General features: G+C 43.6%; 1 protein-coding gene across 1 annotated transcript in view; it reads left to right on the top strand.

Annotated features, from left to right (window-relative positions):
- Positions 1–265: 265 nt before the first annotated feature.
- Positions 266–23,558, top strand: part of FNDC3B (fibronectin type III domain containing 3B) — a gene marked incomplete at both ends in the record, with an annotated part of 120,350 nt that continues 97,057 nt past the window's right edge. The window contains 2 exons of the mRNA XM_079539675.1: positions 266–376; positions 4,989–5,064. Of these exons, the coding sequence (XP_079395801.1) occupies positions 266–376; positions 4,989–5,064 (187 nt within the window). The remainder of the gene's footprint in view (positions 377–4,988; positions 5,065–23,558) is intronic.

Genomic DNA, 23,558 nt, shown 5'->3' with positions numbered 1-23,558 from the left:
GTTCTATTGGTGACATGTGATAACACACTGATTAGCTTCTCCCTTGGATAGTGGTTAAGTGGAAGTCTGCTCTGTGTTATGGGTGTCAGTTCACACTGTTACAGGATCCTGGGTGGGAAATCAAGGTATTTGGCTTTGAGCCACGGATGTTACAAAAGCAGTTTGCTGCTTTATGGGCAGAATCCATGAAAGCATGAGAGGGTTTTGCAAAGTGTCTAACTGATGCTTCTCTTGCAGGAAGCCCGTTGAGGAAAATTCTCCATGAATGTACGTCACAATGATGATGACCGACCAAATCCCGCTGGAGCTGCCGCCGCTGCTGAATGGGGAGGTAGCCATGATGCCTCACATTGTGAATGGCGACGGATCACAGCAGGTCAGTGAGCTTTGCAGAAAGTGACTGCTGTAAATAAACTGTCTGTGTGCCATCGAGGGGTTTTGAAGATGTGGAAGAAAGGCCTTGGCTTCCCCACGCACCGAGGAGAGCAGGTTATTTCCTAGCAGGTAGAAGTCTGCCCTTAGGCTGGAAAGGCTTCCAAAAGCAGCGTGCTGAGTGTATCATTCAGTTCAGTGTGGTTGTTTGCACTATGTGTTCATTGGATTTAAATGATGGATCAGAAATAATGGATGTAAATGCTTTGCAGAAAGTCAGTCTTGTGCTTTATTTTTCTGTTGTCCAGATATTTTACAGGTATCTGAGATGAGATCTTATAAGCTTGAAGTGCTTAGATAACTAGATTGTGAAAAGGGTTTTCAAGGGAGAAATGGAGACAAGTGTTCTATGATGTCTACTATTCCTTTCTCACCTAAGTGTAATAGCTGCAGTCCTGTATATTACCCTTGTGCTTCACTATAAACCTTAGAGGCAGAAGAGAATTTTGAGTGGACTTCTGATGTTCATGGTTGCTTTCATATTTTTTCTGGGATATGTTCTCTAGTGAGCTCAGTCAGAGGTAGGTAGGGTGATGCAAAGACCATAGATGTCTTTAGCCTTGTGTGGGCTCAAGATTCAAGCTGATTGTTGGTAGCTTCCCAGACCTGTCATCCTGGGTTAACCTTCGTAGAACACCTGCCCTAGTAATTTGGTTTTCTCCTCATCTGAGACATTTTGGCAAAATGTTTTAACCAAAACAAAATAAACTCTTCTTCATGAATCAGCCTAAATTGTCATTCTGTAACTTCTTGTTCCCTTGACTGTTTGTTTGTCCCTCCAAGCTGTATTTCGAGCTACACCAACTATGAAGGAAGAACGACTTCTACTTTTCTTGTAAGATTCCAAGTCTGTTTGCTTCTCTGGGTTCTCAGAACAACACAGACCTTTCATTGCTGTGATGATTCTAGATGTATATTTCTGCACAGTGTACTGCGAATTGAAGGAGAAAAAGAATGCTTGTAATGGCTCTATTTACCGAGTCCATTACTGATATGCTAAAGTGAAGGAACCATTTTACTGGTATTGGGTAGCATAATTGTTCCTTAAAAATACCCCCTTTCTTCCTTCCTGGAAGCCATTTACTGGGGTGGAGTGTCCAATGGATCCTTCTGCATTACTGAAAGTATAAATGGAGTATTCTAAGGAGTGGTTGAGGTGAGGTTCTCAGTCAAACTGAATTTCCCCATCAGTGATGATTCAGCAGCCTTGCTTGGCAGATGCCTCCATTGCCTGTAAGCTAACTTCTCATCTAATGTTTCGGAGCAAGAAAGAACAACTGCTGACGCACTGCAGTTAGAATCACTGTGATGCACAAATACGACTCAGCAGAACGCTTCTGAGTAGTGTCATTTCTCTACGTACACACTTACTGGATCATATTTGTAGATCTTAAATGAGGAAAAACTCCTCACCTTCTTTTTGTGTTTTTGTAGCTGGACTGCAGGTTTCCTTCAGGATTCTTTTTTCCTGCAATCTGGATGAGCCCTCATATTTTGATTACACTGCTAGCTGCCATTATTCTTATTATTTCGGTCCTATTCCTGAAGCTCTAGTTGATGTTTTCACCTTTTAGAAGGGTAGTTGAAAAACTGTATGAGATTATTATATAAGCTTGCTTCATTTCCACACAGTGTAGTAGAAAATGGACTAATTGGTTGCTTTTAACAAGATTTTAAATGGTACATAATTACTGAAATAGACTTATCTCCATTACTTGTGAGGTGGGAACAGATTTGTTCCATGTAAGAATGACTTCCTTAATAAAGGTTCTTTGCGTTACTCTATAAGTAGGTGTAAGCTTTACAAGGATGTGTTTGCCCAGGGTGTGATTGCAGTCCCTGTTAGAAGCAGGTGGTAGGAAGGCATTGGAGCCCAGCTGGTGAGAGGCCAGGCTGTGGGACTGCATGGAGAGCTGTGCTGTGGCTGTGCTCAGGAGGGCTGAGCCTGAGATAGAAGACTTTCCTCAAAAAGATCAGCTCCTAAATGTGTAGAAAAGGGCCATCTGAAGCTGGTAAAGCTCTTAGCTGTTACTAGCAGCCAGATGGAGAGCGCTGCAGAAGGGACACGGATGTAATGTAAGGCAACTGTATGGGAGCATTTGATGTTTTTGTCTTCCTGCAGAGGTACTGCGGAGCTGTGCACGGCAGAGCTGAGGATGGCTTTGCCTGGCATTAATCTCCCTTCGCTGCACTACCCAAAATGGCATTGATATCACTCACTTGATTTTTTTTTTTTTCTTCTTTTAAGTTTCCCACACTTTAATACCATTAACCATTGTGGAAATGAATGCTTTCATGTCCCTTCCAGAGCTGCTGCTTACTCTGTTTCTAATCCACTTGTCACTGCTGTGGGGGTTCTGGGATTTACAACCCATCTTCTGCTCCAGGCATTTCAGCAGCTTCACGTAGGTGCTGAGCTGTGTGCAGCAGAGTGCTGGGAGTGTGAAGGCAGGAGGCCTGTCTGTACAGAGTAGAACACTCTGGTTTTGGGGCAGGTTCCTTTTCATCTGGTACAATCTCTGCAGCAGCACAGTAAGCTTTTTGATGGCACCTGCTTGAGAAGGTGCTTGTGCCAAGCCCTGGTGCCACTGGCTTTTGCTGTCTGAACGCTGCACTTAGTGCTTGCGTGTCTCTGTTCTTGCTTTTTAGGGTCATAAACATGGAATAAAGGAGATCAGAGTGTGTCCACCTGAGCAATGAGGCTGGCTGTTCTGCACCTTACAGGAATGTGGCAGCTGTCACCTGGCTGGTCTTGTGCTGCTGAGCTGACACAGCAAACTTTGGGGCAAAATTTGGGGTCACTTTTTAATTTTGTTCCCAAAAAGTCTGCTGTACTGGGAAGGCATAAGATTTAAGCACCCTGTTACTGTCAAGCTGTATGTGACAGACTGATGTCTTGGAGGCCATCCAAATCAGATATACATTTTTTTGCATATATACTTAAATAGAAATTGTTAACAAATTTAGAAGAGAGTTTGGAGTGAGCTCTCCTCTACTCTGACACCACTTGACCTCTTGATTTCTCAGCATTCTTTTGGTTTCTTCTTCTGCATGCTTTGAATTTGTGTTGATCCTGTCTAAAGATTGGTTCCGCTTGCTGCTGCCTCTCTGTACGAAATGCAGAGAAAAACAAATGCAAGCAGGAGCATTTTGGTGTTCTGTACACTTACAAGTCACTGCTTTCTCATTAAGATGTAGCATCTTGCCTGTTTCCCCCTGAAGTATTTTGGGCTGGAAGGACCTTATAGCCTGACCAGCCCCAAGCTGTGCAGTGGGTGGGACGTGCCACCAGCTCAGGCTCCCAGGGCCATACATGGCCTTGGGCACCTCCAGGGATGGGGCACCCGTGGATCTCAGGGCAGCATGCCAGGGCACTGTTGAAGCCAAACAAGGTGCCAAGTTCCTATTTTCACATACTAATGCAGTTAACTGTTTTCCACAAAGCTCTGAAAGGTGCCATTGCTTGAAGATTGGTGATTCAGAGGTTGGGTAGGGTGGCCCTGTGCCACCTACCTGTGCTGAGCCATTGGTTGTGCTGTGCTGCTGGACTGGCCCAGTCACCATTCTCTGACGAGTTGTTGTTGTTGCAGACAAAATAATGGCTTTCCTATATATCAGTCCTCTGGTTTCCAGTTCATGCTTTAAAAGTGTCACTGCAGTAATGGGTTTCTGTAGGATTACTGTAATTCAAAAGGTCACATAGGCAGTAATTACCCTATGCATTTAGGTTAAAGATTTCAGAAACAGAATGTTAATTCTAGTTCTGTTATCCCAGATTGAAAGATTAAATTCTGCATGCAGGTGTCCTAGAACATGAATGGGATCTAAACTGAGAGATCACAGACATAGATCTACATGCATTTTCAAAGTATACCAAGATTAATTCAGATATTCATAACTCTCTAGCGATGCAGAGTTAACAGGACTGTGTTTGAGTAGTTGTTTCATAAGCAGCAAGAGCAGTGATAAATGATGGTTTGCCTTCAGTGAAGTTCTTCATTAAAGAAATGAGTCTGAGTGGCAAATCTTCAAACCATTCACATTCTGACTTTGGACACATGGAAATTAATAAAGATGAGTGCAGCTTGTGCAGGACTTTGCATTACACTTGGGCAGTGGAGCCGTTGAACTGTATCTGTCTGTGGACTTTGCTTAAGTAAAATCTTTTATTCCTGTGGGCTTGAAATGATGATATGGTTGGATCCTTCATGATGGAGTCTGCTCTGAAGCGTCATGGTCTGAAGACTTACGTCCCTTACTATCAGCTTTTAGCCATTTAGTTCAACTCACTGTCTTGAGTTTGCAGGTGGAACCTGAAGCCCTAATTTGGATTACACACAGCTGAGTTAAATCTTCATCTCTTAAAGTTAGGTGAGGAGGCAAGTTGTAAATCTCTGCTGGTTCCTGGGCCTGCTGGTACCCAAGGTGTGGGATAGCGGTCTGTTCCCCTCCTCCACCCCTTAATGTTTTCTGCAGCACTGAGAGCACAACTGCTGGGTTGAAGAAATGTCACGTTCAATCGTTATAGTGAAACAAATGTGGTTTTCTTTTCGCAGGTCTTTTTGGTTCAAGTGAATCCAGGTGAAACCTTTACAATAAGGGCTGAGGATGGAACCCTGCAGTGCATTCAAGGTAAGAGGGTACTGGGACGTGCAGGTGAGCGTTTGACTGTTACAGAAAACTTATGCTCAAAACTTAATGCTCTGAGCTCTGTGAAAATGTGGTACGTAATTCTGAATATACAGTGAAATGCTTATGAATGAGAAGTTGCAGGTGTGGCTGCCGTATCTATTGTAGGACTTCAGTATCTCAGAAATAAGTCATGAATTTTCTTTAGTTCAGCATTTTTAATGTGTTTCTCTATAACCAAATGCTAAATACAAATGAGAGTTAATGAGTTGTACTTACAGTTGGTAATGATTAAATGGATACATAGGGGGGGAAAAAAGTTGTTTTTATGTGGGCATCAGGAGTGACAGAAAGTGAATAGAGATGCATAGACATGGCAGAGTGTTTGGAGAATTCAGGTTGGTTTTGAGCAGAATTTTTAATTGGTTCTTTAATTGATTCCTTATAACCAGAGCTGGCTAATTATGTTGTATTAAATAAAAGCGTGTGAGCAGTCTTTTAGTTGCTCTTCTACTTCTCTCTAAAATTGTGTAAATATGATAAACAGTGCTTCTCTTTTTTTTTTTTTTTTTTTTTTTTTTTTTAAATGAGAGGGACCACACAAAATCTTTTAATGGGTCTGAAGGGAGAAGTGACAAAAGACCTTTCAGGCTGTCTATTAAGTACTATGAAAAGAGGCTTCTACCTCGTAGCAAATACAGCTTTGAAGGGAAGCAGATAATTCCCTAGGTAGAACTCGGCCTGCAGTAAATACAGGAAGGTTTGATCAAAGTTTAAAGAGAATAGACTTTGCTGTACTGCTTTCAATGATAGTTTTTGAGCTTAAGATTTTTACTTTTTGAGAAGGGGGAGGTAGGCGGTGTTGCTTCTCCCATCCTTCCCAGCTCATGTGCTATTAAGCAGCAATCTCAATGCGCCAGTCATTCAAAAACCTTTCCTTAAAAAGTAGTTAGAGGGAAAATCTAATAGTCAATCAGTGATAACTTTCGAGCTAGTAAATTAAGCCTGTATTTTTGACTGCGGTGGTTCTGGTGGTGTCCTTTGTGCATGCTCCGACCCTGCACGGCGCATTCCTTACAGTGCCTTACAGTGCCTTGTTGCCAATGGTATGTGGGAACGTTGGTAAGGAATGCCTCTGCATGCCCCTGCAGCAGCACACAGTGACAGTCTGTCTGAGGGCTGACATCCGTTTGTCCAGAGGTTAGCTGAATGCTAAGTCCTGGTAGACTGGGGATCGCAGTCCTACGAACGTCATCGTTACGCAGAACCCTGTTTCAGGAGTTTCCCAGATCTAAAATTATCAAAATAAATAGGAGCTGGTGTTACTTTTTCATTTGTTGACTTTCCAAGTATTCATTTTTTAAAAGAAAAACGCGGAGCGCTGTCATCAGAAAAGGTTGTTCAGGATGAGATCATCCAAGGGAATGGGACGTGTGTGTCCATGAGCTGTTTGGATGTACCTAAGGTCTGGGTGTGTTTGTTGCTCAAAATTTCATCCCTGTGGAAATAAGAAACTAATAGTTGTTTGTGATAGACATTACAGAAGCTCCTCTGAACACCATTCACCATTATTCAGCCTTGATGAGCAATAATAGCAGCAATTTATAATTAATTACTTGTTGAGATTTATAGCCAGTATGCTGTGTGGTAAGAAGTTGATCCATATGGCAATTAACAGAGTAATAAAGCTGTGTGCTGCTATCTGAAGTGAATGCTTTTCTATTGCCTAGTGTATTATTTCTTCCATTAGAAATAAATTACGACAGTATTTATAGTTGTTTTTTCACGTTCTAAGTGTTGTTCACACAACATATTTGAATGAATAAAACTTGAAACCCCATTATCCAACATTCCCTATATTTTTAACATACTTGTGCTGGCAGGGTTTGGTTGGTACTCGTCAGCAATCTGATAAAATTCACTGAGAGTCTGTGGTGTAAGACAGTCTCTTATTTGGTAGAGCTGTTGTATTGACTACAAGCCTATGCACGCTCTCTTGTATACACTGCCTAAGTTCTGAAAGTTCTGATATTGTTTTTGGGCTGAAGTATCAACTTGTGTGTGGCTGAAATATTTCTACTGCTGAACTATGTGTGCTTCAAACTTGGACCTTTATCTGATTGTATAATAAAGTCAGATAAAACAGCCTCCCCCAGTCCTGAAAAATCACACCTCTAAAATGCTTTAAAACTGAAGCGTGTAGCTGTAATTGAACATTCCATGTGCTTAAGTGTTGTTTCCTGTTCTGCTTTCCTTTTGTGTGTGGCCAGAGGTGAGCTGCGATGCCTAATGTACTTCTGTCCTCTGGGCATAGTTTATATCCATCCTAAGAGCATTAAGCAGGGGCAGGAGTTTGGGCAGTTGGGAATGTGAAGAGGGACTCGTTTCTTCAAGAGGAGATGTTTAAAGAGAAGGATAAATCTGCTCTTTCAGAGAAGTGCTTTTGAGCACAGGGTGCTGTCAGGTTTCCTTCTCACCGCGCTGGCCTGACAGTCTCTCTCCAGGAGAAGTCTGTTCCTGCTGTCATTTTTACTTGGAGCTGAATGCCGTTGTCCTTTTGCAGCTTATCAGGACTCCAACTCTTACTGACCCAGGGGAACAGAACAATGGGAAAGCTGCTGTGTGGAGCAGTCAATCAACTGCAGGCTGCGTGAGTGAGGAGCAGAGAGCTGACAGAGACATGGCAGAACTCTTGTGAGTGATAAGGTGCTTCCTCCAGAAGCAGTGGCAGTGGGGCAGCGAGGCCCCTTTGTGCTCTCTCAACGCACTGAATTCATGGGTGTGTTACAGCACTGCTGAAAATAAAGCATTCTTGAGCACTCTCCTGAAACTTACCTCCAGTTTTTGTTCAATACAGCAACTCCGGATTTGGAATACTGAAGCATAAAGGTGATGTGCAAAGAAACAATAAATACATGCCTGTGAAAGGAGGCCTTGCACCAGTCCTAGCACTGCACAGGCCTTCAGCACAGCCCTGAAAGACAGTGTTAAATGGATTTCTGATTGGTGATGTTTTCAGGAATAAGATGTAAATATGCTGCGACGTGGAAGGGTTGTAGCTATGTTTAAGCATGAATATCCAATTAAGACAGGAATCTAAGTTACCTTTGGGTGCTTTGTGTGGAGGGGTTACGTTTAGAAATGAAACCAGGGTAATAAGCACATGGAGTTTACTAATACCAATGCTCAACTTCCAGTGATAATTTTCAAGTGTTTTGCTGAACTCGAAGAGCTGTAGGGCCCTTCTGTGTTCTTATCTTGTGAAGCCAGGAATACATGAATTAAACTGTATGCTTCTTTTTCTGTTGTTCCAAAAGTGAGTGACATGGGGAGGGAGGCAAGAAGTATGCTAAAAATCCAGCGGTGGTTTCTCAAATGAAAGATTTTCTGGAATTCTTATTCCCTTAATTTGTGTGGGTGGATTTCTTCAAAAAGCTGAGAATCGATGCTAACAGAAAATTGTCTTTTTTTTTTTTTTTAAACAAGTTTTAAACTTGGAGAGTTTTTGGTGAAAATGAGAAGGAATGGAGAATGCCAAAGAGGCAAAGAGGTGTAGATCAAAGCATGAGGAATGTGTGTGTAAATGAAATGAGGTTGTTAGTGCCTGCTATAATCTAAGCAAACAAAAAGAAGTCTTTTATTTCTGCCTTCAGTACGAGATTGGAAATGAGGAAGTGACTCAGTTTCTTGGAGGAAAGGAAAAAGTTGAAAATAGATGGGCCACCATGTAAGCAAAGGATGGGCTGATAACTGGTGTTGCTGGGCGGAGCGGGGGAGGGCAGGATGGGAGCAGGGCTGGGAAAACCCATGGGAGCAGGGGATGGAGGGTCAGAGCCTGGGGGTGGAAGGAGCCAGAGAAGATGGGGGCACACAGGGCAGCTTCAGGCAGCTGGCTTTCTTAATCGGTGTGAGCTTGAAATGAGTTATGAGAATCCATCTACCAGTTGCATCAGCTCTGAAAGCAGCTCATCGTGTTTTGGCCATGTAGTGTTTGGTCACCTCGTGTTATTTCCACACCTCTGTGAAATTTGTGTGGAAATCCTCTATGAGAAGAGAGAGGAAGGAGGTGCTAACTTAATCAGAATGGAAAAAAAAAAATCCTTTTAAGGTTGTAGCACCAATCTTCTTTCATCTCATAGGTTTTGTTTTTAGCTCACCAGAATAAAGCATAGGAAACCATGCGAGAGCCCAAAGTAAACAATAGGATGCTTTGTTTACTGTGAGAATAATCTGGGCACTATCAGCTGTGAAGTGGTGAAGCTAAGAATAATCACTGGGATATTTTGAGGATGCGTGTGGAATAAATCCTGAGTAAGGTGCACCTGCAGTAGATTTGGTGTGTAGAATGCCCGGTCCTGTGAAAATCCCTTTTGATGAAGAATAGCAAATCAGTAGCTGTTGTTTCTTTATAGTTTTCCACATAAGGCACAGGAGGAAAGACGAGGGGTGGGGGGGAAGAACCCTTATAAAAAGTTTTGATTTGGCTTGATCCTTCCCAAGTCTTCATTTGAGTGTAATACGTACCATGATGAGCGAAAGGGAGAGAAGTGCTGCTGGAGCTGGGGGATTTGCAGGCTCTGAGCATCTTGCAGGAGCCCCACAGCAACCCGAGGCACTCCAGAGGAGCCTGCTGCAGGCAGCTGGGATGTGACCTGGCACCAGCACCGGCCCTGCTGACGTGGCCTCTGTGAGTGGGAGGCCGCTGAGGGCTGCAGGATCCAACCATGCAGGCACAGACAGGCAGCGTGTCCCACTTTGCTGCAGGGCAGCACGTGAGCCAGCAGGGCAGCCGGTCGTGTTAGCTGGCTTTTCTTCTTTTTATTTGAGTTCTTAGGAAGCTGTTGCTGGGGAATGTCTTTAAAGCCTGGTGACCTAATTCCACAGATAAACACGAGTGTTAAAATGTGCAGCCTGATGGGCTGTAATTTCAAGCTTGGTTGGTTTTGTAAATATATTGTGAATGTGTCTTCCAATATCTGTGGATTTCTCCCCATAATATAGGAAATCTGTGTGTCTACATTGGTAAAAACAAATCTGGCTCTGCTGAAATGCTGCATTATCTTGTGTAGGTCCTGCTCACATGTAAATAATCCTTCAGCTGTAGGACCAGTACATTCCAATCGATGGTGTCAGTATGTTAAAATCCAAGATCCACATTCTTCACACAGTCTACTCGGGCTACAGACATTGCAAACACATTAGTCAGTGCTTTCAGTCTTTTTAAAGTGCATTAGTGTAGCTACAGCTCTAAGTTAGCAAAGCAATTATATGCAGCCTTTTTAATCTGAAGCAGTTATGTTTGTTGGCCAGAAGAGCCAGAAACGATTCTATCAGCCTTATTAAATTCCTCTGCTACTCTTCACAGACAGATGTTTGCTTTCCTATCCTTTTTTATTCTTTGCCCTTTTGATTCTGGTTCATGTTTTGTATATGCAATGAAAAATTCTTCCTGGTGAAGCACAATTTGCAGAGTTTGCTAAACATTAGAATTTACACAGTAAAGCCATTGTGAGCTGTTAGAACCAGAAATAGTTATTTGTATACTTTGGTTGGAAGAGTCTTACCCTGTTTTGTAATCTTCTGGAGAGGAAATAAATGAAGAGGAAGTAGGGAGCTGAACAGCAGGAAGGCTGGTGGGTGTGCAGGTGTGCTGGCTTCACTGAGGTGTGATCTGTCTCAGTCAGAAGATCTGGTAAGTCCCTGTGCGTTTGGTGTGATGCTCCTCCTAATAGGCTGCAAGGAAAGTGCTGGAAACTGGAGTGCTGCCTGCTCTTGCCAAAACCAGCAGTAGCTGCTGTGGGAACTGATGTTAACCTTGATTCAAAGAGGGTCTGTTATCCAAATACAGGGAGCCATTAACTTTCCCTGTTGGTTCTGCCAGACTTCCTGGTGGTAGAAGGAATCACCTCTGTTCATTCTATCAGGATTTTCCCTGGATTCTTTCTTCTAGGAGCTGTCAGTATGTATTGTGTTCTCTAATCACAATAGTCTGAGGCTGGAAAACCCTTCTGCTTTACAAAACAATGCTTCTCCTGGTGCTACTGGTGTTCTTTCTGTATTTTAGCATGTCAAGAACTATTTCTTGCAAGAAACGCACTTTATATTCTCCACAAAACAAGTTTGCCAGTTTTATGGCTTTTATTAACTTCATGTGGTCCATTGTGACTATCCACTATGCCAGTTTCAGGCGTTTTTAATGATATTTATTAAGTGGCTAAGGCAGCCACTTCCTTTCCATGCAGTCGGACTGTTAACCCGTGATGAGACGTTAAGCAGCAGACTTCACGTGCAGATTTGCTTTGAGTTACCCATTCGAGGAATGAAGGGGTTAATGAAAGATGCTTGGTGGCAGTTTCCACATATGTACTTCACCTTGGGAATTCCTTCCTGATCGAGTTCCCCCCCGAGGGAGGCTGAAGGTGTTGGGTCCATCCTTGTGGCAGCAAGGCAGGTAATCCATAAGTGAATGTGAAAGTAAGGTAGAAGATGACATGGCTTGGGGTTGTGGATGAAATGAAGCACGTTGTTACTCAGAAGCTTTTCTGGGCTTTTATCATTGTGCTGATTCTTATTCTTAATTTGAAAAATCACAGCTCGAGTAGTAATAATTGAATTACTGTGATTTTTTTTTTTGTGGTGAAGAATGTAAACTGGATTTTCAATTGTATTTATGCCCACCGTAAGAAATCAAATGTGTAGAGGTTGTTGGAAGCTATCCAGGGCTGAGCTGTTGATCATGCTGTTGGATCTCCTCATCACACTGGGTAGGAGAGCTTTCACTCTGCCAATCTAACCAGTCCTATGTTGAGATACAAACTGTGTTATCGTATCGTTTCTTCTGCACCACTGCTTTCTCATAGTCACCGAATGTCATGGACTCTGTGTGACATCAATTATTTTTGATATAGAAAATATTTTCACTACTTTGAGTGAAAATTTGAAGAATTGATGCTATTGGAAATCACTGAGTCAAGTTCAAGACTGACTTGAAGAGGAAAACAAAGAAAAAAGCCCCACTCGGCCAGGCTATCCAGTGTGAAGCTGTGTAACTTTGGACAGCCTCAAAGGCTGTAGATCACCGTCTGGTGGTATCATTCACATGTTTACAAAACAAATCTAGAATAGGAATTTGTCTTCTAAATTTAAGGTGTTTTTGATGCATCTAGAGAGCTTTCAGACAAACAAACACGTGCAAGGGACTATTTGCCCTATAACTGCTGGCATCGTGCTTACCCAAATGTCATCTCTGAAGTGATGTACATTTTGAGGAAGGCTAGGCTGTAGTTTTCTGATGAAAATTGAGCCCAAGAGTTTTAGAAACATGCATGTTCTTTGTGGCTTGCTTACCTTTGCTAAGGTTTAGTCTTTTCAGGTGCCAGCTTGGCTGGGTTGCTAGGAGTGACCTCGCTGTAATAGACTGAATGTTGTTCTATCTTGGTAGAAGATACTATCTCATAATAACATTTTTTGAACATTTGTAGCTGAATTGTTGTAAGTGTTGGAGCTGTGCCTGGAGAGGGGACTGAAACACAATGCCAGTCATTCTCAATTGTGTGGGCCAGAAGCTTTGAGTTCGGTGAGGAGCCGATGATGAGTGGGGCACTGGTGGGGGGAACAAGTGGGGTCTGAAGTTCAGCTTCCACACCTGAGCACCAAAGCCTTAGAGCTGCTTCTGCATCTTGCTGATTTCTGAACGTTTATGCGTACAGAGATAGATTCATCAAATCATAGAATGGCTGGGGTTGGAGAGGATCTTAAATTCCAGCCAGTCCCGGACCCCTGTGGCTGCCCCCCAGCTGCTCAGGCTGCCCAGGCTTCACCCATGGCTCTTGGGCACCTCCAGGGATGGAGCACCTACAGCTCTGGGCAGCAGTGCCAGGGCCTCACTGCCCTCTGAGTAAAGAACTTCCTCTTATCAGCTAACCTAAATCCCCCCCTCTTTTCATTTAAAACCATTCCCTCTTGTCCTCTTGCTATCAGACCGTGTAAAGAGTCTGTCTCCCTCCTGTTTATAAGCTCCTTTTAAATTTTACTCTTAACTTGCTGAAAAGGACAAAATTAGAGGAAGGCATCCAGGAAAAGAGCAAGACATGAAAGGAATTGCCTGTTGTCAGAACAGTGACATGGGATGTTCCATGACCAAGGAAGAAACGTTACATTTTATAAATCTGACCATGGTTTCTACGTAAGTATTTATGTATTGTGTATCTAAATTATACTATGGTCAGTGCCTTATCATGCAGCTGATGTGCATCTCCCCACATTAGCTTGTCTGTCCCCTGGAGGCTGCTCTCCTGCCTGGGTGACAAGATGGAAGCTGGAAGCAGCAGTGCTTGCAGGAAGCTCTCTAAGGAGCTGTTGGGTTACCCAGCAAGTCAGGAGGGATTTGCCTCCTTTGGGGGAGGATTCTGATATTTTGAATGTTTAACAGTCATCCGCAAAACAGAGCGAATGTAATTGGTGGCTAATTGTTTGAAGGAACTGTGAAATACAATTATAAAGAGTTAAGCTGAAACCAACTGTGTTTATGAAATCTACCATAAGAAATACTATATTAATCCTGCCTCAATACCAGGAAGTACAATTAGTATAATTAAGACTATCATATTGTAATTTTCTTGGCAACTGGGTACCTTGGCTGCTGCTTTTCTATTTTAATGCTCTGGAGCAGACGGCTTCCTGTCAGGTGGTGCCTACCACTGCTGCCAGGGCAATTAGAAAATTACTTTGTTTACTCCTGTCCTTGGAAATAGGAGATGCAATAGTTGTTGACTGGAAAAAGTGTTCTGAATTGTGCGTTTTGGCTGTTTTACTGTAGCCCCCGGGGTAATTTTGCAGACTTCTAGACAGTCCTTTGTGAGCTGTGCTTGGCAGCCCTGTTTTTGCAGGGAGCTCAGGTTCTGTGATGCCTTCCCCACGGCTCTTGGTGCTGAACGCTGTCCCTGCACCTCCATGCTGAGGATGAGGAAGGTCTGGCGACTGACTGGTGCTTTGAGATCCTGCAGGTTGCTGTCTGACGCTTCTCTGAACAAGCTCCTCAGGTTATAGCTTTGCCTTCCTGGGGCTGCCAGACTTGGCATTGACTTTCTCCCTGCTGACATCTGGTGCCTTGCAGCGTGCAGGAACCTCTGTGCTCCACTCTGTGCTACAGCCACATCAGAACACAGCTGCACTTAGGGTAGATGTGCAGAGCAGGCAAACGCTGTAATTGGATTCTTGTTAGCATCACATGCCGTATCGTGAGAAGTAGATAAAAATAACTTACATGCAATTATTTATATTTAAGTAAACTTAAGCCTGTTAGGATCCTAAAGTAGTAACGGATATCTCCACAGCAGTAGATAAGAGCTTAAGAAAAGCAGTTCCGGACTGGCATTTGGAAACCAGCTCTGTGTTGGATGCGTGCTGCTGGTGAGATGCGGGTGTGCTGTGCAGCATTCCCAGGTCAGGAAGCAGTGAGCATGGAAGGTAGCTGTTAGTGCTGCAGTTTGTGTGTCACTGTTGCGAATGCATTCAATTAAGGGCTAATTAGCATAATGCCTACTTTGATCTCTTCTTAATGGCTTAATTGCTTCTCTGAGTTAAATAAACACTGTGCTTATTTTACAAATTTTCCCTTGGGAGGTTGTCACAAGGAAGTGTATGTGCATGTATTTATTTCTTAAGCACCAAGAATAATCAGTTATTTAATTAAGCTTCTTCTGAAATTCTCTTTTGGGATATTCACTTTTCTTATGAGCTGCTTGACTAACTCCCATGTCTGAATAGAGTAGGCAGGAGTGGTAATGGAACTGTCAGCTGGAAAGCAAACATGCGTGTTAACAGTCCCATTATTGCTGCAAGGTCATCTGGCTGCCTGCGTGGCAATAAGCAGCCACGTACCTTTTTCTGTGCTTTGTGTGATGCTGTAGGAGTTTTACTCTGCACATAAGACTTCCTGGAGCCTGCAGAAGATAATAGAAGGAATAGCCCTATGATGTGTTGTACCAGGATTTGCTTCTTGCAGGACCTCCAAGCAACATGCAGCCTTGCCGATGGCTCCAGAGCAAGCCTCTCCTAGCAGTGGCATTACTTAGTACAGGAACTGAATGCTTCCTGGTAGCTTCCCAGCCAAGGAGTCTTGCCTCCCAAATTCCTTTTGGGGCTGTTTCAGTTCCTACATTAAAGGGGTTCTCCCCTTCCTGCATGTGGGGATTTGGCTGCATTTGCTTCAAGTGGTTTTAACTAGCATATTAGTTAATCCGGCAGTTAAGACTTCATTTAAATAAGAGTCAGAACTGTCTGGTTTGTTTCTTGCTAGTAGGGAAGTGCTAACTCTGGTTCCCAGATGTAGCCTGCTGTGTGATGGTGTTTGTACATACCATGTTAAGCAGCTAACCTGGCGCTGTTTGGAAGCTCATTGTAATTATAAACACTTAGGAGAGTTGTCTCCTTGATTGAGGCTGTGAGTGTGGGTGGGTGGATGGTGATGTTTTAGCTGGTGACCAGATCTGGTTACTCTGGGAGATATTAATGTGCTGCTTTCGATGAGCATATAAGTAGCAGCAGAACTCCTATCAAACTCCAAGTTTAAAGCTGTCTTTGGATGCTTGCACTTGTATCACACATATGGCAAGATACTAAATTGAAAGAAGAGCTTGTGGGGAGGCATGTGGAAGTGATAGACGTAATTGTGGCTATAAATGGGAGTAATGTAACAGTAGTTCCAATTGAACAGAAATATTTGTCATGCAGAACATATGGAAGCATCCCGAGTGTGCTTTAGTGTAATCCATGTGCTTTAAAAAGTGAACTCTGAGAAAAGCAGAACCTCAGTCCTGCTGTCCTAAGCTGAGTTTTCCTCCTGCCCTCTAGTCAAGCAGTTGCTCTACCCATGGGGTGAGCACAGCTGTGCCCAAGGCTGTGCAGTTTCCTTATTGATGCCTTCTTTTGAGCTGGAGCCTTCACTGTGTTTAAAATGCATATGCCTATGTTTTCCTAAAGATTAATCTAACACTTCATTGACAAGCACAGCAAACTGAACGAATTAATCTGAATTTCAGTTTTAAGGCCATGCTGAATACCCAAACATCAGATTTGGGCAAATTATTTTGTATAGTGTGAAATTGTTCCTTTATTTGTGTTTGGTTAGCAAACAGATCTTGGGTGTTCACCAAGTGCTGCTCACGCACGTAGCTATCTCCACTCTATACATAGCAAAACAAAAAAAAAAAGTGTGCAGAGTGCTGGGTTAAGTGCATTAGCTAGTTATTTGAGCCAGCTGCTATGCTGGGAATAGAAGGATGGCTATTTTCTAACCTCAAGCTGTGCAATTGCAAAGCTCCTTCACTACTGCTCTGTCCTCTGTTTTCACCTTTATAGAGCCAGAAAGTGCATGTCCATAGCCATTCTCAGTATCCAATGTGGAGCATTATTCTTTTCATTTTGCTGTAAGATGGATGTGCATGGTTAGCATTGTATGCCTGAGTGCAGTGAGCTGCAAACTGCAGTCCATGAAAATGTATAAATGTTTTTATGTGTAACTTTTGTAGTTTAAAATGAGTGAGGTGAAGTGGTAGTAATCCTGCTTTAAGTACAAACTCATTTAGAGGCTGAAAATTTGCCTTTTGCACTAACTAGACCCTATAGCACCTGGCATGCAGTGCTGCTGAGAAGAAATGCAAATCTACATTGATGCAGCTGCCTTGTCCCTGCCGCTGTCATCAAGGCTCAGTGCTCAGCACCCTGCAGCTCTCAGCACTGGAGTTGGTGCATGCAGGGCTGACATTTGGACAGCTAATGAATGCTTCTTAATGAGGAATGCCTGTGAAACACAGCCAGAGCAGGGCTGGAGCCTGGGTTTAACTTCGGGGAGGCCAAATGGCAATTTCTCAATAGCTGGTGGTTCAGATTTGTCCACTTCAGAGGGAGTTTCAGGGCAGTACTTAGGCTCTTACTCACAAAAAAGGCATCCTGAGTTGGTGGGGAAGCCTGGACAGCACTGCTTTTTCAGCCCATTAGCCCTTTGTGCCTGTTTTCCCAGAGGTGACTTGCTTCGAAGGTAGGAGGCTATAGAAAATCATGCCTTAAAACTGTATTATTCCTTGTTTTCATTTTGTTTGCTGACATCCACTAATACAGTCTCAGTGTACAAAAGGAACTCTTAAACTCTTTCTGCCCCTCTCTTATTCTCTTCCTTTTATATTTTAGCTGCACATTGCTACATCTTCCAGGCCTCCAACTTGTGCTGCACCCTACATCTGTGCTGCTCTCATGTGGCTCCTGGCTCTGTTCTCTTGCTCCTTTGGTTTCTCCTGCAGAAGCAGCAGAACAGCTCTTTTCCTCGTCATTCTGGGCTAAGCAGAGAAGAGCAAGTTGATAAAAGCTGCTCTTGTTTTGGAGATTGTAAAAGTAGCTGTGTTATAGCTGCCCTGCCCTGATGGAGGGCGGCTGCTGACAGACGGGGCCTCATGATGCTCTCCCCACCCCTCTGCCATCTCCTGCTGCTTCCTTTGCTGGGCTGCTATTTGCTGACCTGTGAGCCTGCTGAGGAAGGGAAAGCTGATCCTGTGTCCAAGTGGATAGTTCTTCTGCCATTTAGTCTTATTGGATATCTCCTGCAGTTTGGGAGGAAGAAGAAGCAAGGAGTGTGGCTGCCCCTCTTGTGGCACCAGGTCACAAACCCAAGTCAGTAATTCTGTACCCTGGTAGGAAAGTAGCATGCATTGGGAATATGAGCTGCGTCCCATGAATGCAAGAAAGCTATTTGTTGAGCTCTGTTCATCTTAGGCATGCATGTAAGCATTGCATCAAATTCCTCCTTAATTTCAGAGCAGTTTCAGTTCACAAGCAGTAGTCTCTTTTTCTATTGTATGTTTTGCTCTTCTCTCCAAAAGCCAGGAGCACAACAGCACCTTTTGGACCTAAGAGAGCATGGCTCACCTTGTTTTGAATTCAGAAGGGGGCCGATGTTTTGCCCTGCTCTTCGTCTTCATTACTTGCATGCGGCTTGGTCTGTATGTTTTGTTGCTTCAGTGCACCTACTGCATGGGAAATAGCTGTGAATCTGCAGCATTTTCCCACACTAAGTTGAATCCTGACACTGACTGCAGCTGTGACTGAGAACAGCCCAGTTGCTGTAGGCAAATGGCCTCTTGGATGGCACACTTCTTGTCTCCGATCTCTTCAAGATGCTGCAACTCAGTTCAACACTCAATTGTTAGGAATAACTCAAAATTTTAGGACTTCTGGGATCCATAATACTGATGCTGTGGATTTTTGGAGGGGATTTTCGTGGTTTTGCTTTGTAATGTCATAACACCCATGGGATTGGTAGGGTTCTGGGGAAATACAGCTTCCTGTGTACTGCTTTTTTTAGAGACATGGCTGCTTCTGGACAGCCTCCGAAATCTCTCAGGGTAGATGGTTTTCACCAAAGTAAAATGATTCTCAGCATCATCCTCTGAGCTGATGTTCTGTGGAGGTACAGAATTGCTTTTCAGTGGTTCCTCAAAACCTTTTTGTTGCTGACAACAGGTCATCCTTACAGCTGTCGTGCTGTTACATTGCCAGTTGCATGCTTAAGTTTTGAACAAATTAGAACTAATTCTACCAAATGCTTTTGAGGTTTCTAATTTTACAAGTTCAGGAAATAAACTCCATGCTTCGTTCTCTCTTACTGTGGATGACCTTGATAAAATCTGATGTCTTAATGGATAAGGGATCTAAAGAGCAATGTTTGTCTTTGGTCCTGCTTTTTTGTCTGCAGTGGAAATAGGGTAAATAACTCTTACAAGTTACTGTAAGTTCAAGCAGGGGCTCGTATTGTTAAAACAGGGAAATTGTGATGTACTGGGGAGTTGTCTTTTTCCTAGAAAATGGATATATCCAGTTCCTGAAGGAGAAATTGTTGTTCCATGGATTGATACTGTTGTAGATGAGGGAGAGAGAGCCAGTACAGGGTAGGTGAGCTGGGCTTCAGGTTCCAGCCTGAACCTGTTAGCAGTTAGAAGTCTATTTAGCAGTGGTGTTCTTGAGGTGGATCTGAGGTCACCACGCACATCTTGGCTTCAAAGAAGCAGTTGCCAGTGTGTTTTAGGAAGGACATGGACTCATTGTATGGAAGCGGACTTGAGCTACTTGTCTGGTAAGCCCTTCATCTGTTGAAATGTAATGGCTCTATCTGATGCTGGAGTTGGGTCTGCGTGCAGAACCCTCGCTTTGCAGCATCCTGCTTGATGTTCTCATTGCAACACAAACACATGCTTGGAAGTGTGAGCAAATCCTCTGTGTGAAGCAGTCGGTGGCTTCCTGAGGAACAGGAAGATGACAGCATCTTCACAGCACTGTGGTGGAACCCAAAATGGTTCCAGCTGCACCATGATGCTGCTGTGCAGGTGGTGATGTATCCTTGTAATTGCACCTGCATGGCCATGTGTATGTGCTGCTGGGCTGGGTGCTGCTGAGCGCGCTACACGGCTCTGTGGTCTGCTCTGCAGGCAGAATAGCTGCCCTATTAATCATAATGCACTGATCTATGCATGCATAAAGTTTTGCTCAAGTGCTTTCCTTGCATTTATAAGAGTGAAATTTTGTCCATTAGATATTTCTGTTCAGCCTTAAGTTATGGTGCTGAGTGAAAGCATCTGAAAGATGTGCATCCAAACAATAGCTATGTGCATCTGTGAAATCATTTTTCTCCTTCCCCTTTTACATTTCTGCTACTTCCTAAGAGTGTGGCATCGTCCTGCTGGGCCTGTGTGTGTCTTCTGGAAGGCGATGGTTGTGTGCAGCCTCCCTGTGGCTGCAGGCCGATGCAGGAGAGCTTTACAGGAGGCTGGGGGCTGTGCCCAATTCCCTGCTGGCCACAAAGCTTCTCTGTGCTCTGCTTTGTCAGCCTTTACATAGGGTGAAAACTGAGCTCCGTGGGGAAAATGGACGCAAATTCCATGTTCAGATTGAAATTCAGGTATCTCAAAGGGAAGCAGCAGTGCACTTGCCATCTGGTGTAAGATGTTATCGCACAGTTACCATCGCAGTAGTCTTAGGGCTCTGCATTTCTTGTTCTGAATGACTCCTAAAAGAGGGATGTTTTGGTGTAATGTCAGTCAGGTGTGTTGAGAGGATAGCAAACAAAAGTGGTACCATTCAGCATCAAGATGTTCTGCTAAGGTTGTTGGTGTGTGAGCACTGATTTGTTCTCAGGTGGGGATTTCTCAGCAGTTAGGATATTTTCCTTCAACCAGAACTTGAGCTGAAGCATGTGGTGCTTGTAGCCTCATGGCAATGTCTGTCTGTGCTCAACGTGGGTTGCTCCCAGCTCAGCCTGCACAAACGCTTGGCACTTTGTGTTTTGCCAGTGAGCAGCTGCCTTAGCGCTGGAACGCATTCAGATTTGCAATGAAGAATACCTCCGTGGCAGAGAGAAACAATTTCTTCTGACATTCCTTAAGGCAGAAACAGCTGCATTCAACTTTTTTTTTTTTTTTTAAAAATTTAAAAAAGCACTGTGGCATCTCCCTTGATAATCAGAAGTACAGCTGAGCGTGAACAGCAGGGCATAGTTCTATGCGGAGTCACTGGGCGCAGTGTTGCAACAAGGATTAGCTGACGCAGACCAGCTGTGCTCCTTGCTAACATACACAGTGTGACATGAGCCCAGCACGGTGTTTCCCACAGCTCCAGATGTGTGGGGCCAGCTGCCACCGCCCGCCCCCACATCGCCAACATCTGCGTGTGCATCCATGGCCCTATAGCTTCTCCCGCCTGGATGGCTGCAGTGTTTCTTAGGGTGAAATAGTTGTGACTTAGCCAGCATCCATCAGCTGGGAGACTTGAACGCTTTAGAAGGGGATGTTCTGCTTTGTGATTGCTTCTTAAGTAATGGTGCTCTGTGAGTGCAAACGTCTGAGCTTCCCAGCATGTGCCAAGGAGTTCTGAACAAAACCCTTCCTTCTGTGGTTTCTCTCAATTGTTCAACAAAGGGTCCATAATTCATTGTGCCCCTCCCAGGTCCTCCCTGAAAGCACAACCGTTGCTTTTTCCTTTTTTTTGCATGTGGAGAAAATAAACGTTACAGCAAAACTGTGTGAGGAGCTGGATGGTGCAAATCCACTTCCCTTCTTTATCCACCTATATGTACATCGGTTTTATTCCATGTTTGCTTTCACTTGTGATTACAGTGACTTCTTTGCAATTAAACTGATCTATGATAGAGACCACCAAAATGTACTAAATGGGATCAGGCCAAATATCGCCCAAGGGGATCATTGAGCTTTGGAGCAAGAGGAAAGAAAGAGGAGAGCAGGCAGGAGAGCCTTCTGAAGTGGCGTTTGGGTTTATTTCTGCTTTGTTAAAATAGCAAACAGCCCTGCTTGTTGAAACGCAAGGTATTGAGTAGCAGAGTGTGGGCACGGTTGCTTTTTAAAGACAGAAACTATTTCTATCTGAACGTCAAGAAGCAGAGAGAATAATTTCACTTCCAACATCCTTGAAGTCATGTTTTTCTCAGTTGACCAATGAGATGAAAGTTGCTCAATTTTTCATATTTTTAATGGTTTTTTTTTTTTTTTTGGACAGATTTCTCAGATATTTTGTCTCCGTGTCTGTAGAACAAACACAGTGAGGCAAATAACTTTAAAATCCCATTTTCCTATTAGCCTACCGAGAGCTGCCGCGGCAAGCGTTACGGGAAGTGTATTTATGGGAGAGACATCAGGAGAGCAGAAGGTAGGAAATGTGAGGAATGTGAGAAATCCTGTGGCTTTCGGGAAGCCTGGAGAACTGTGAGGCAGCTTGGCTTCTAATTCTGCTGTTGGCATGGGGAATTACCCAAGGTTTTGAGCATCTCCCATCACTGGAAGGCAGTCTGGGTGTGCTGTCTCCTCTGTGGTGAAAGGCTGTGTCAGGCAGCCCGAGGCCTCTGTGCACAGCCGCAGTTGGGTGAGTGGTTCAGGACCTGTTTTGTGTCAAAGCGTGAAAGTGTTTTTACTAAGTACAGATAAGAATTAGGAAACTCAGATTTTGCTTTATTATCCTGCAAAAATTTGGTGCCTATCTCCTTGCTACAACAATTTAAGCAATGAATTGACAGTGTAGTTTGACTTGGAGCATAACCTGGTGATGAGATTATTTAATGACAAAACACTACGGAAAATGAAGGAAATAAGACTGCAGCATTTATCTCATTTACTAATATTATTTGTCTGGTGTTTCATAGTATTAGTTCCTTAAATACATCTTTGCAATGGCATTCCAAAAGGTGTTGGTTGGTGTAGATCTGGCATGTTTTTGGGGGCTGTACCATGAGAGCTGGTTGGATGATGTGCATCTCTGTGCCCTCAGCTCAGGGTAAAACATGGACACTTCAGTTGTGTGCGTGTAGATTAATGCAAGTGTTAAAGATCAAAGATCATGGTTTGCACTAAAGGGAAACTGCATTCTGACAAGTCCAGCTTCAGCATGCTGGGCATTCACTTAACATTTGTGGTTTCATTTACACCTTGGATTTTTCTTTTCCTTCAGGAAATCTTGTGTTTTGAGCTCTTTTTTCTGAAGTCTTTCAATTATATAATTTTCTTCATATACTGTGCACTTGTACGTTGCTCATTAGGATTTCAATGTAATAGTCTTTAATTATTGTATGTATTAAGAAATAAAGAATAAAAATTCTCTGTTGGCTTAGGCATGTGCCAAGTGGTTTTGGTGCCTGTGGGGATCCCCGCTGCTGCTGAATGGTGAAGCCCAAGGATTTGGTAGCCCTTATTTACCCAAGCAAAAGATATATAGAGATTATTTGTGCGGGAAACCCTTCTGTCCTCAGCAATGTGTTTGGCTTGAATGAGTTGCTAGGTTCATGCCTGAGCTCTTTGAGGAATAATCAGTATAAATAGTCAACCTGGTGTGGTTGGTGCACGACCCTGGCTGTGTGTCTGCCTGTGGTGCTGGGGATGTCAGGCTGTTTGCACTGGGTCATGCAGCCACCTGGCGTGAGCCTGGGAAGTCAAACCCAACTCACCTGCTGGGATGGGGGGGTTCTGAGAACGATGTACCACGAAGGAATGTCAGCAGGCAGTTTCACACTACTGAAATTCGGGCTGATTGTTAACCTGACCTGCCTTGTGGTGCTTCAAGTGCGGTTTTTAGCTTCTGGCCACTTCAGCAATGTGTGACCCAGAAACACCTGCCTGGATCACACACTTACTGCTTTTACATGTTGGCTAGGTAATCCTGCATGCAGTGTCAGCTCGTGTATTGGCATCTTTGGTTTGGGTCAGTGCTTGTAATTATGCTGCATCTGGTATGTAAGTAATAATTATACATGTTGAATGTGTGTGTATATATATGCACAGCACGCATTTAGAACATCGTGAGAAGATTATGCTATGCTAATTAATTCAAAGGGAAGCTTGAAGAGTAATTTACCTCTCTAAGACTTAAGTTTTGAATAGGAATTGTTGATTTCAAACACATCCAAGTCAAGAATGGTGTTGCTGCAAGGATGCTGGCCTGCTGGGTTG

This window comes from Tetrao urogallus, assembly GCF_951394365.1.
Source record: "Tetrao urogallus genome assembly, chromosome: 9".
Taxonomy (NCBI): Eukaryota; Metazoa; Chordata; class Aves; order Galliformes; family Phasianidae; genus Tetrao; species Tetrao urogallus.
Note: the sequence above shows the minus strand (reverse complement) of the source record. Positions and strands in the feature narration are given on the sequence as shown.